This window comes from Prenolepis imparis, unplaced genomic scaffold (genome assembly GCF_030444845.1).
Source record: "Prenolepis imparis isolate NDT839.2.m4 unplaced genomic scaffold, iyPreImpa1.0 SCAF_9, whole genome shotgun sequence".
In the NCBI taxonomy this organism is placed as follows: Eukaryota; Metazoa; Arthropoda; class Insecta; order Hymenoptera; family Formicidae; genus Prenolepis; species Prenolepis imparis.
This window is the reverse complement of record NW_028141167.1, coordinates 12,265,354-12,278,937: the sequence shown is the minus strand read 5'-3', so window position 1 is coordinate 12,278,937 and position 13,584 is coordinate 12,265,354. Positions and strand designations below refer to the sequence as shown.

The window sequence follows — 13,584 nt, the reverse complement described above, 5'->3', positions numbered from 1 at the left end:
TACATATATGCTGTATCATGAACGCACACACAGTGGAGTGTAATACGCTAGTATTCTTCGCGGTTATATATTATAGTGACGGATAATCCCTCTCTTTATCTCTCTTCTTGACGAAATAAATGTCCCGGTACGGCTTCATGTCCCCCAATGCTACATGTATGTTAATGTTTATCGGATCGTTTACATAGAGAGATGAGCGTGTATCTGTGAGAGACTACAGAGCTATCGGATACAATGCACACATTTATTTATCTTACGTAATATCGCGAGACTCCGTAATTATTATATGTTAACAACTCATAATCTTACAAGTATGCGCGGATCGAGAATATATAAATTGTTAACATATATATATATACGTTCGTTATGTTAATGTATGACGGTTTAACGACGGTATATCGTCTCCTCATCTCCTCGCTTCGCAAACATACCACGTTACGTTAGGGAATGCGTCGAAACGCATTACAAATTACGGTGCAGTTTCGCGACGTGTCGTCATTTGACTATTGAATGGGTGAATCTTATTTCGCGTTTAAGTAACACCGTATTATATGCAGCATATACATCGCTGAAGGAGCCTTATTTCCTGAATCGAATTTGAGCTTGTTCGACGCAAAATCGTCGAATTCTATCGACTAACGTTACCATTATAAAGATACTTGGATGAGACGAGATGGGGATATATATGGTACATATGCGTATTATTAGTAGAGACAAATGCTCTATTTCTTTCTCTCCTTCTCATTCTTTCGATTGCACACAAACGCGGCATTTATACAATCATAGATTATACCGACGTCTTTTTTGTTGTTAAATGAAATGCATGCGCTTCGTAATCGATAATACTCTCAAATAAGCGTGACGAAGACTGACGACACGCTCGGCACAACAGACTTGATCAAGCTTGAATAGTCAGGTTTACATTTACGCTAAACTCAGTATCAGCTAAACTTTAAACTCTGACAAAGAAAAATATGACTAATTCGTGATTAAGTCTAGAGTCTAGAGAGACAACAGAGACAAATGAATATAAACTGAATATTCCTAGGAGATAATTGTGCTAATTATATTGCTATTAATATAATCTACACAATGTTTCTTTCTTTTCAACTGTTAATAAATGACATTCTTTGTCGGACATGTAGTTAATATACGCAGTAAAAAACTTCAGATTTTACAATCGGGATTTCTTTGCAATGTCGTATAACAATGACACGAGATAAATATATGCGGATAAAAATTTTATTGGTATTATGATGCCTAAAATAAGTTGAGTTCATTGAGTGTTGCTGATTCTTGTGTATGAGGCCAGGTGTTTCAACTTTAATTCGATAGTGTTTGGTATTTGATAAAACTTAATATTCATCGTTATAATGTTCGTTGAGTCATTTTTTCCCACTTTCTTCAAAAGACATACACACATACTTCATTTAAAATTATAAATTAAGAAGATCTTAATAGAGCTATAAAAATGTGCCTTCTCAAGAAATTTTCCTGATAGCGACTCAGCTAACTACATTATAATTAACACTCGCAGAATTGTAACAACGCATACATATACATGTTGTATTATAATATTTGCATGCAGAAATCACAATTTCGCTTATTTAACAACATAAAATTTTTACACGCCACTTAATACATTTGCTTTATCAGACTCGGGCTAGAGAAAAAAGAAATTCTGATAAGAGAAATGATAACCATTGCTTTCATATAAATATTTCAATATAAACAATCTCACTTTTTTACATAATATTAATGAATAATATTTTAATAATTTTTAATTTATAATTATGGTATATTGAATTTTAATAGTAGTCCGTCTGTCAGTGCGATTCTATAATATATTGAATCAAAAAATTGAAGAATATGCATAAACGCAATTGTTTATTAAAAGCGACATAATCTATAATTAATTTAAAAAATTATATTCATATTTACTAATGATTTTTTTAAATTAATCTTTTTTTCACAAAATCACAAAATTTATAGGGCTTTTATATCTAAATAAATATGAAAATCTCCACAATTACATTGTATTAATTCGAAATATCGAAATGATACTTATGGAGCGCGCGAAAGTTTCATTTCATAATATATAAAATCTAAATATAACGTTTTGAGATATTATTCTTAAAATTATTAATTATTATTGCATTAATCATTATGCAAATTATTATTCGCACATAATAAAATAGCGACCAGTATTGATTTTTGTTATAATTTTATTTACGATTTATAAATAAATATTTAATCGCAAAATATTTGAATTTATAAATTGTAAATTAACTGTATCGCAAATTATCACAAATTAAAACGCAGTTATTAAAACACAAATTAATAATAATGTAATAATAATGTAATAATTTGTAATAATTTTTCAGATTAAATCTTTTACAAGAGAGATCAGAAAAGATCAATTTCTTTAGATCTAGATCGTGATTTAATCATGAAATTATTATAACATAATATATTATTGTCCTTATTTATTTGTGAATTTTATGCAATGTTGGATTAAAGATGAAAACAAAAACGTCGAATAACTTGAAAATACGTATAAAAATAACTAGCTGATCATTTTTTCGAGCGCTTTCTTCCGAGAAACATTAAAGAAATATTAAACACGCATAATCAAATTGTCAAAGAATCAAGCCTTTCATGACATATGTATATAATTATATTCTAGTAGGTTAAATTAGTAATTATCACTATCATATTACTAATCTCATTCCCTTAATCTTATACCTTCATTGCCATAATCCTGCGTAGTTGCCGTACAGATTCGCAGGTAATGGACCACCCGCTGTAAATAGCCGTGTACCCGACGCGTCGTAACAGTGGGTGTAAATAGCAGGTGTATACTTCACATTTTGGAAACCATCTATATATTCTTCGTCGGGAAACTGAAGGAGTGAAAAAAATCGTTTCATGATAAGAACATTGTACAGGGTGTCTACAAAACATAATAAGATATTTAGATTTAAGATTGGCGCGATTTCAAAGATACATTCTGCCAAATATGGCTCTTCTTCTATTAGTATTAGTATTTTTGTATTTTCCCATGATACATAGTTTTGTAGACACTTTACAGATATATACAGTGATTCAAAAACTCAAGTTAAAATTTGTTGTAGCGATCAATAAAGCACATCGCAATCTCAAAATATATTAACTACTTAGAATGCGATAATTATATAAATTTATCAATATGAATGAATGAATCGCTGTATTTAAATGATACAAGACTTACCACATATCCTTTTGAAGCCTTTAATACAACAGTTCTATTCGAGTTTATAGAAGATTCTAGATATTTCTGGGCTCTAACATCATAGAACATAAGCATTCCTAGACCAGTTCCGATAGTTAAAACAGATCCCTGAAAACTTGCTGATCTAATACCACAACCGCTATACCTGTATAAATAAATTCAAGATTTATAAATATATCGAGTATTATTAAGCAAAGATGGAATATATTAGGAAAAAGAGAAAAAAATATTTTATTTACCTTGATGGTATCTTTTTAATTGGCTGCAAAGTACGTGCGTCTAAAAGAAGAGTATAAGACCTGCATCCAATCGCATAAACACCATCGTCCTGCACGGCGAGACAAACGTTCTCCTGGCAGGCTGGCAGTTTTCTAGATATTTTCTGTTTGAAGGATTCGGCTGACCAGATATGTATAAAGCTATTAAGCGTTAATGCTGCGATTTCTTTATATGCTTTATTAAATGCCAGCGCTCGTACCTTTTGAGCAGACTTGCATTCCTTCACACAGACTGGCTGAATCAATCTGAAAACAGTAATAAGATTATTAAAATTAATAATTTTGTTAATTATTAATAATTATGTTAATTGATGATAATTAAATTAATCACTAACAAGTAAACAATTACCATACTGATATTGATTAAAAAATAGAATATTAATAAAAAAATTATTTTTATAATTATTATTATCCTGATTCTTTAACTAGTTTACTTACAAAAAAAAATGTCGACATATAATAAAAAAAACAACAATTATACGATTTTTCGCTTTATAATTCTAATATGGCTAACAAAAAATATTAGAAGATTAATATCTTAATCTTCATAATTCGATTTTACCTGTGTGTAGGCACATCCGCTTTGTCAGGAGCTTCAGCGAGATCACTATCAATACGCCACAGTGCCATTTTCGTATCCCTAGAGCCCGACACTAAAAATTCATCATCTAGCCAACACATGTCGAACACCCAATCTCTGTGACCGGTCTCGCCGACGCAAACCGGGTCCAAAGTCGGTAATCTGTATATAGCTATTTCATTACTATTTCTCGCACCGGTAGATAAAAGAGTTCTACGAGGAAAAGAAACATAGATCAATTTCCAGAGATCTGTAAAATTAAATTTTTTCGCGCGTGACGTAAGAGTAAAAAAAGGCAAGTAAAGTCACCTCGAGGGATTGATTTGAACGGAATGAATGCCGCATTGCTGCTCGGGCATAACATTGCCACCCGGGCTGAGTTGTCTTCCGTGAAGAGACGGAATCTGGTCTAGTTTCTGCGTAGCAACGTCATATACCATAAGCTTATTGCACTTTGTACCGAATACCACTTGTCTGTCACTCAACCATTGCGAGCAGAACACTTTGTTCATATTGTTCAAGCTGACCGAGTACTCCTTGAACAGATCGTGCGTCAGTATATGCCGGGAACCGTATTCCTGATTGATCTTTCGCACTTCGCGCGTGTTTGTTTCGCGCGCGCGCACGTAATCGACGAAGTTGAACGACGTTCTCAGGAACTGCTTGCCTTCGGTCACCGTCTCCGCTTCATCGTCGCTCGATTCGTAACACACAAAATCGTCTGGTTTATCCGGCTTTCGATTCCTCTCGTGTCGCAATGCCAATCTGGGAAAAAAGAAAACGAAGAATTCGTTGATGCTCGTACAAGATATATTAAAATTGAGAAAGATACATGCAGTACGCAATAATTTTTACACATATTTACCTCTTGGCTCGACGCTCATCCAATCTGCTGTTACTGGCGCATGGAGGATGTCTTCCATACACGGTCATTCTTTGTGTCTCAGCCATTATTGTAATTAAAAGTTTAACAGTTTTGCTTTACAATTATTCAGGCAACTTGCAAGGAACACTGAGTATTATTATTAAACAGGAAAGTCTTAACAAACTTAAGAATGATGTTGAGAGTGATCACTTGTATGCAAAAACACAAATAAAGAGAAAATAATATTCTATAACTTGAATAATGTCTTTTTGTATAAGTTCTCTTATTAGCTACTTTTAGCGTCTTTCTTTTCTTTCTTTCTCTCTTTTTATCCAAAATGCTTATTTATGAAATTTTGGCAGATCACATCTTAAGAATTAATCAATAGATTCACTCTCAAATTATATTTGAAAATATATTTAAAGTCCAGAGAAGAGAGAGTCCATGAAAAGTTCGCTTCTTATCTGGAGAGAAAATGAATAACTAATAAAATAATGAGGCACAATAGACTCAACTTGCTGCTCCAATGAAATTAAGCTGCTTCTGATAAGAACAAATTCTTGATTATAATATTAAATATTAGTTATTGATAGCTATGTTTATATCTTATCAATTGAATCTTTCTTTCAATACAGACTTCATTTATTTTTATTTTTATGATGAAAACAAATTAATAATCATGTATAATTAATGTATAATGTATAAATTAATCCAGCTGTTTCGTGCAAGCTTATAGACTTCTTTTAAAATAATTGGACTATTATTGATTAATAAGTCAATTTTTCCATAGCATAATGTAAAACTTTAAATTATTATAAAATATTTTATTTAAATAGCAATGCAAGTATAGGCTGTCACAAGACACATTTATCAGAACAACGCTCAGGCAGCTCTCAATCTAAAATAATCAATGAAGAATTCAATTAGTAGAAATCTTTAAAAATATGTTTCTAATGTAATATATAATCTTACTTATTTTTTACACAAAATCTGTTTTCTTTTGAAATAAACTTTTTAAAAATACTGTCATAGAGTATTTGTATGTAAATTGTATCACAATAATATACCTTAATATACAATATACATAATTAAAAACTTTAGCAGAGAATTGACAACAATGTTTTACAAGAGAATATAAAATAAAAATTAAAGCCTTGTTAAGATAAAAATTCTGATAATGACTAGACAAATATAAAATAACACAGTACAAAACTAAGAGACAAAGATTAAAATTTTTTTTTAAGAGAATTAGGTTTTACCTTATATTTTTTTAAAAATTTTTATACATTTTTATATATCATTCAGACATTTTCGTTGACAGATGCGACACATCTGGATTGAATACTTGAATAAGTAAGCGCGATTGTCCGCTTCGGAAATTCATTATCGCTTATCGTGGAGAATCCTAATCCAGACAGATTAGACCGCTTACCATTGCAGTTGTTTTCCAGAGGAGAATGATCCATCAGGAAAGTGACGAATTCATAATCCGAATTATCTATCGCCAATAGACGAATGTACAATGAAGAATAACTTGATGCAACTTGGTCCTCGAATCGGGACGCACTATCGTTTTACGAAGGAAGGTCAGGCGAGGCTGTCAAGCGAGATACAGCAGTCTCCCTTGTCCTCGCGTCGACGAAACGACGCGGGTAACCTCGCGTCCAGGTAGACGCGTACTTCGCTCGTACGATGCCCCGAGGACCGTTCGATCCTGGGAGATGACGCGCAGCCAGGACGAGTCAACGTCACGACGAGCCGAGAATCGGACGGTGTGACTGAAGGAACGACGACACCGCCATGTTGAAAGCGACACTCGGGCCTCTTCGATAATGCCGAGGCATTCGATACGTCGTCCTCGATCGTATTTCCGGGGAACGGTGACGTTTTATTTCAGCAGCGCGATTAAAGAAGCGATCGACATCCTTGACACGTGCGCGACGATTCTCGAGGATTTTTCATCACGCACACTTGCACAACTGTCAACATCGGTTTGATCTCTCCCCCCTCCCTTCGGCCCGGATCATCTGAGTTTCCCCCTCCCCGCCAATTTTCAAGATAATTCGTAAGTAAAGCTCGTGTCACACTACGTATTGCGGACGCGGATCGGATTGAGATTGCGGATCGCGGATCAGAATTCAGCCAATCAGGTTATGGCAGCTTCAACCGTAGACCTCTCACCTCTCAGGAACTACTCCCCGCGTCTAAAAGGGTACTTTACATTCCGTCCAGGTATTCTTACGTCCATGGCTAAGAATAATTCAAATAGAAGATACGCGAAATGATAGAGCTCCACAAGCTCTAGTTACTTTTGTCCTGATTGGCTAATCACTAATTCCACTGAACCAATAGATTTTCAGACATTACATATCGCGGATCGGAGCACCAATAAAAAATTATCACGCTAAAATGAACATCAGGCACAGAATGAAGAGAGAGATATCTTCACTTGAATAATACTTGGTTTATAGGTAATACTTGGACGAGAGAGAGAGAGAGAGAGAGAGAGAGCGCGTGTCGATGTGCGCGGTGCGTTCGACTTTCAACCTTCAAGTGGCGCCGCGTCACGCGGTCGGAATTCGGCGCGCGGAGTGGGGGGCTGTGGTGGGGGGTGAGAGTGGGGGGTTGCGCGCGCTCTCACGTGCGCGGCGCACCGGCGCGCGCGTCTCCCCACTCTCACCCCCCACCACAGCCCCCCACTCCGCGCGCCGAATTCCGACCGCGTGACGCGGCGCCACTTGAAGGTTGAAAGTCGAACGCACCGCGCACATCGACACGCGCTCCAGTATTATATATTATATATTCTATGGTTGCGCGATTTGAAATTGGCAACACTGTTCATGCTATAAACTATAAACTTTGTGGAATGACAGATATGAATTCCGCATTAGGATTTATCAGTTTCCGTTTGACGCTACGAAAACTTCCAAGTGTCTGATTGTCCAATCGGAACAAAGGAATTTTTGCTCTTTTTCGTTCCGATCGAACGATTCGGAAGTTTCGTAGCCTCGAAAGGAACGCATCTCTAGGACAACGTAACCACAAAATGCTTTCTGTATTTCTTATTTGTGTTGTTAATAATTTTTAAAACATGGCATCGTTTAAGAAAATAAATACTAAAGTATTTACCAGAACGGGGCCGGAGTTGACGGAGGATAACATATATTGGAAAAAATATACAGTACGTATTTAGGATTTGCTTGTAAAGAGTGAAGATCATTTTTACTGACATCGTACACGTGGGCGAATCATAACCCATGTGTGGATTAATAAAACACCTTATAAAACACATGAAAAAAATATTTTATCATAAACTGTAGGCTGATTTTATATAAAATCGCTCTGTCAACTGTTTCTTTCACATTTATCTATGTAGATAAATCAATGATATAATTATTTATATCACTTATTAATTATTGATATGATTACTATTTAATTATTACTTATTACTTATTAATTATTTATATAATATATAACAGCAAATGTATATAAAGAATGACAAATTATTTGTTTACAGCCTCCAGTTTTAGTAAAAGAATTTGGTCCAATAGACTACATCGACTTCTCGCCAGTAGAACCACATTATTTTACAGTTACTTGCTCAGTACGAGTACAAATATATAATCCTATCACGAAGCTGGTCACAAAAACTTACAGCAGATTCAAAGAGGCTGCGTATGGAGGCTGCTTTCGTAGAGATGGCAAACTGCTATGTGCCGGTGGCGAGGAAGCAGTGGTCAGGCTCTTCAACATTGGCTCGAATAGCATGCTACGATTTTTTTCGGGACATAAGGCTGCAGTGCACAGAGCTTTCTTCACAGCTGATGATCTTCATATTGCTTCCTTTTCTGATGATAAAACTGTGATATTGTGGGACATACCTAGTGAAAAACAACTCACGAGTTTCAATGAACATACTGATTATATCAGAGCTGGTGCGGTTAGTCCTGTGTCCACTGATGTATTGTTATCTGGTGGATATGACAAAATCATAAATATGTATGATGCTAGAACAAATAAGAAAATACTTAGTGTCAATCACGATGCACCAGTGGAGAGTTTACTCTTTTTGCCAACTGGAGGAATATTCCTGTCTGCAGGTATAGTATTCTATAACGTTCTAATTAATAATAATAAAAAAAATTCTTATATATAATGAATGAGTATATTTTGTAATGTACAATTTAAGAAGATTGATGATTTTGATTCCATATATAATAAAGTGTTTATTTTAAGGTGGGACTGATATCAAAGTGTGGGACGCTCTCGCAGGTGGTAAATTACTTGCAAAGATCACTCAACATCACAAAACGGTGACTTGCTTGAAAATCGCATCCAATGGTCATAGAATATTATCTGGTTCATTGGATAGGCATGTTAAAGTTTATGACACTGGGACATACAAAACGCTTCACACTTTAGACTATCCCAATGCAGTTCTCAGCATAGGAATTAGCGTAAGAAAAAAAATGCATTCTATTATATATTAAAATCTATGTTTGCGTTTATCTAATATATATTGATCACCATTATATTGATTAAATTGAGTCGGTTTAAAAATGGATACTAAAGGTATTAATATTAAATTGTAGGAGGGCGACGAGACTGTCGTAGCAGGTATGGTCGACGGTCTCATCTCTGTCAAAAGACGCGAGGAAGACGCGAAAGACGTGGTAAAACCGAAACGTAAAGTTTCGTACAGGCACGCGGGCGAAAATCTGCACGTGCGAAGCGTCGACGTAGTCGTGCAGCAGGAAGTAAAAGAGATAATGAGCAAGCACGACGCTTGTCTGCGAAAGTTTCAATACAGTAAAGCGCTCGACTGCGTCATGATGAATTATGTGGTTAACAAAACGCCGCACGTCACTGTCGCGCTTACACAGGAACTTATCAGACGAGAAGGCTTAAGGCGAGCTTTAGCCGGTAGGGACGGCAAGTCTCTGGTCAATATCATTAAGTTTTTGAACAAATATATCGGTAGCATCCGTTTCGGAAGAGTATTATTGCACGTAGCAAACGTTTTGTTAGGTAAGTTTTAAATATTTGATTCTCTCAAAGATATATCTCGCGTGTCTCTTCGATTAATAAAATTTGTTCTGCCGTAATAGATGTGTATGAAGATCATTTGGATGAACTTTCGGAGGAACCACGAAAAATGTTTGCTATACTAGCACAAAAACTGCAGGAAGAGGAACAGTTAATTATAGCCTTGACGCAACTGCAGGGTTCAATGCAAATGATACTGTCCGGTGCTGAAACAGTTCCTTTACCTGCTATAAAAGAGAATCAGAGTTTGGAACCGTCAAATGCCGCTCAAACGGAACGCGATCTCGTTTTAAGTATAACATAAATTAATAGACACAAATCATCGTCAACTTGTAAAATAATATTTCCTGTACATAACTTTGATTATAAAATTTTTTGAAATAAAAAGAGTGATAATATTTAAATATTTCCATTCATAAACTAAAGTTATTTCTCAGTGAAAATTTAGGTATTTTACTTGAAAAATAATATATTAATCTTCACAAATGTTTAAATAATTATTATTCTTTCCAAATATATTAGTTTTGCAGAAAGAGCATAGCAAAAAAATATTTTTTTAATATATATAAATAGCGTGGTTTTGATATATCATATCAAATTATTTATTTCTTTAGGTAAACTTACATTGATGCATTATTCGTTTATTTTAAAATGTCTCCTTATTGAGGCATTTTTGCCACGCAGCAGAAGATGGTTTTTCAGGCACTATCCATCCAATCGGTATCGTTGTTGCACTGTTTTCAGAACTTATAAATCTATCCCAAGCTGTACTGTAATGCAAAACAATTATTCCCATTATTGAAAAAGATTTTTGTATGTTATCATATGTCTAAGATTATGTCTGAACATTGAATACACACCGAATCAAGATAAAACTATCCAAATCCTTGTGAGATTGCTCAGCAGCCGATATATTTATTCCGAATAGCACATTCTCCCAATCAGCAAATAAATTTTTTGTCTGCTTTTCAATTCTCTCTTCATTATCTGTTTTCAGCATTAATTTCAATTCTTGTTCTTCTACTGCATACTCGCGATCCAAAGTAGTCCATTGTTCTGTTAATTTAGCTGTAACATATATTTCACATAACATATATACATATTAAAATTGAAGAACATTTATAATATATAGCATTTTTATAAAAAATGTGATATAAGTAGAAATTTATTTTCTGTTATTATATTTTATTACTGATTTGTTTCTATTATTAATTATTAAAATTATTTTATATTACTTTTATTGATGCGCATGCGTATTTTTGCTTTCTTGAAAAGTGTCAGTTATTATTTTATAAAACAAAAAATCTAATATATATCAATAAAATATTACCGATGTCATGCTTGAACGCTTCATCACTTGCAGAGGACATTTTTTCGCCTCTCGCTTGAGCAATTGACATCTTGATGTTTCGTAAGTTTTGTAATTCTTGCAAAATTCCTAGATACTTCCGCGCATCGTTTCTTTTATTTCGGACATCGGACAAGATTATGTCCGCGTCCTTGCGCGACTTCTCTTCTTGTTTCTCTTGTTCGATTACCGCTTGTTCCTTTCGAATCCACGCATCAGCCTCTGCGTGTAATCTTGCTCTTCTTTCTTCCTTCATGGATTTTTCCTTTTTCCATTCTTCCCTTTTACGTCGTTCCCTTATACGTTTCTTCTTGCGTTTCTTTAAATTATTCTTAACTTTATTTAGAAAATCCGTATCTTTTGTAGTTTTCAAGATTTCACAAATTTCATGCTTTACAGTATTACAGGCACTGACTTTTTCCTGCCATTGTATTTCCGATAAATTAACGTTTTCAAGTTCCGCACAAACGATCTCCAGTTGCTTATTTAATTTAGTCACCGATATTAATGCGCTTTTAATAGCCGCGATCTTAAATGGATCTTTGCTTTTGATAGAAATTTGCGATTCGGTCTCTTGGAGGAATTGTTCAATGGCCCTTTCATCTTCTTGTCGTATCCTTCTTCTATCGACTAATGTCGCGTTATTAACTGTACTGTTATCACATGTTACATGGCTTGGATAAACATTATAATACATATTTCCGCTATAATTTGCATTGTATGCAAATGGTTGTTGAGTTGTCGGATAATACATGTTAAAATGCACATTTTCGTAAGTTTGCCCAGTATTTTGCTGGGATGATTGACCACTATACATAATTGTTAAATATATATCCAATTAGGAGCAATATATAAGAAAAAAAAAACTTGATACTATAATGTTCTTAAGTATGAAATTAGTTTTCTTTAAACATAAAAGATTAATAAGAGTGAGAAAAAAAGACTGTGAAGTAACATTAAAAAATTTAGCATAAGTCACAGAGAGTGCACATTTTAACACATCTGCAAAATGTCTCCTTCTTTCGGTAGCTGCGCTTCTGCCTCTTGTAGCACCTTTTCAGCTTCAATATAATCCTTGACTTCTTTCAAATCTTGTTCAGTGTCCAGAATGTTTTTGAGTTCTTCAAATGCTTTAACGAGACGCCTTTGACAATCTGGTACCATCATCAAAGATTCTTGAAGAACCTCCTCTTGTTTCTTTATGTCGTAACCATCCTTATCTACAACAAGACATATATATTGTCATTTCAAAATCTTAAAATTAAAAGGAGAAAATATTTGTGAGAAAGTTTTGTTGTACAAAACGCAAATGTATTAAAGCATTAAAGCATCTATAATTTTAACGAATACATATTTTTTCTGTAAAAACGTCACGCATTAAACAAGCACTTGCAAATTATATTGGACGAATCTAATTACAAAATTACAAAATGTCGTATTTTGACAGTTGTGACCCTTTTTCTCCTCGTGGCTAGGAACGATTCTCACCCTGTTCTTTCAACTTCTGTATCCTTTCGCGCTGCTGCGTCGCTTCCTTCTCGTAGGTAATCTTTTCTTTCGCAAGGCGCTTAACTACTCCCGTTTTTATCTTGAGTGTCCTTATACGCGGGTCGGACATATTATTTATCGCACGTTCGCGCGGATATCCGTATCTTTCGAAATGCCAGAGAGTCTCGAGGATCCGACGTTTCTCTTCGTGCTTTTCTTTTTTATTATCCTCCTCCCTTATTAGGCGAGACGAGTCGAGGGAAATAAATTCGTAGCTCACCGTGACACGACGCGAATAGGTTATGTCGCCCCTTCGCGCACGCGCGCGCGCACTTCGCTTCCAGCCGACCGCTTTGACGTTTGCCGAGATCCCGCTCGGTCATCTTCGTCAATGCTCGTATCGGTACGTACTTCATCGCGCTACATTTTGACGATATCATTCGTTACGTTGTGCTCGTTACGTCCTGCCGCTCCGATATTATGTCTCCGCTCCGTCGTAATTATTATCGTGATCCTCAAGTGGGTATCATCGCGAGATCATCGAGTCATCGTGCAACGAACAAGGCGACAAGGTGCGTAGAATTATCGTTATCGGCGGCCCGATAAGACACGTAAACGGATGACTTTATTTCCGTCCGTTGCAATTTTTTCGCCGCTTCGGCCGCATCGAGAAAATGTCGAACATTTACAGTTACTCACAATTTTTTC

At 35.1% G+C, this 13,584-nt stretch overlaps 5 protein-coding genes across 6 annotated transcripts in view; 2 read left to right on the top strand and 3 right to left on the bottom strand.

Moving 5' to 3' along the window:
• Positions 1–2,411: 2,411 nt before the first annotated feature.
• Positions 2,412–7,006, bottom strand: Dcaf12 (DDB1 and CUL4 associated factor 12-like protein). Its single transcript, XM_083047179.1, has 7 exons — positions 6,427–7,006; positions 4,995–5,892; positions 4,439–4,894; positions 4,112–4,342; positions 3,511–3,795; positions 3,251–3,416; positions 2,412–2,903 (listed from the first exon to the last, which is right to left on the bottom strand). Exons 2-7 carry the CDS (start codon positions 5,078–5,080, stop codon positions 2,748–2,750), a joined length of 1,380 nt encoding a protein of 459 aa, XP_082903305.1. The 5' UTR covers positions 5,081–5,892; positions 6,427–7,006; the 3' UTR covers positions 2,412–2,747.
• Positions 7,007–7,873: 867 nt separating this feature from the next.
• Positions 7,874–10,444, top strand: LOC145940687 (U3 small nucleolar RNA-associated protein 15 homolog). Its single transcript, XM_083046117.1, has 5 exons — positions 7,874–8,175; positions 8,512–9,094; positions 9,231–9,451; positions 9,587–10,022; positions 10,103–10,444. The coding sequence occupies exons 1-5, from the start codon at positions 8,086–8,088 to the stop codon at positions 10,342–10,344; spliced, it is 1,572 nt and encodes a 523-aa protein (XP_082902243.1). The 5' UTR covers positions 7,874–8,085; the 3' UTR covers positions 10,345–10,444.
• On the bottom strand, positions 10,100–12,205 carry LOC145940689 (programmed cell death protein 7-like). Its single transcript, XM_083046121.1, has 3 exons — positions 11,371–12,205; positions 10,901–11,108; positions 10,100–10,810 (listed from the first exon to the last, which is right to left on the bottom strand). Exons 1-3 carry the CDS (start codon positions 12,203–12,205, stop codon positions 10,687–10,689), a joined length of 1,167 nt encoding a protein of 388 aa, XP_082902247.1. The 3' UTR covers positions 10,100–10,686.
• Positions 12,206–12,381: 176 nt separating this feature from the next.
• LOC145940690 (tubulin-specific chaperone A-like) lies at positions 12,382–13,011 on the bottom strand. Its single transcript, XM_083046122.1, has 2 exons — positions 12,877–13,011; positions 12,382–12,608 (listed from the first exon to the last, which is right to left on the bottom strand). The coding sequence occupies exons 1-2, from the start codon at positions 13,004–13,006 to the stop codon at positions 12,382–12,384; spliced, it is 357 nt and encodes a 118-aa protein (XP_082902248.1). The 5' UTR covers positions 13,007–13,011.
• A 241-nt stretch (positions 13,012–13,252) lies between these two features.
• LOC145940686 (uncharacterized) overlaps positions 13,253–13,584 on the top strand; it is a 74,106-nt gene continuing 73,774 nt past the window's right edge. For both annotated transcript variants that reach the window (XM_083046111.1, XM_083046110.1), the window contains exon 1: positions 13,253–13,448. In XM_083046111.1, the coding sequence (XP_082902237.1) occupies positions 13,268–13,448 (181 nt within the window). In that variant the 5' untranslated portion in view covers positions 13,253–13,267. The remainder of the gene's footprint in view (positions 13,449–13,584) is intronic.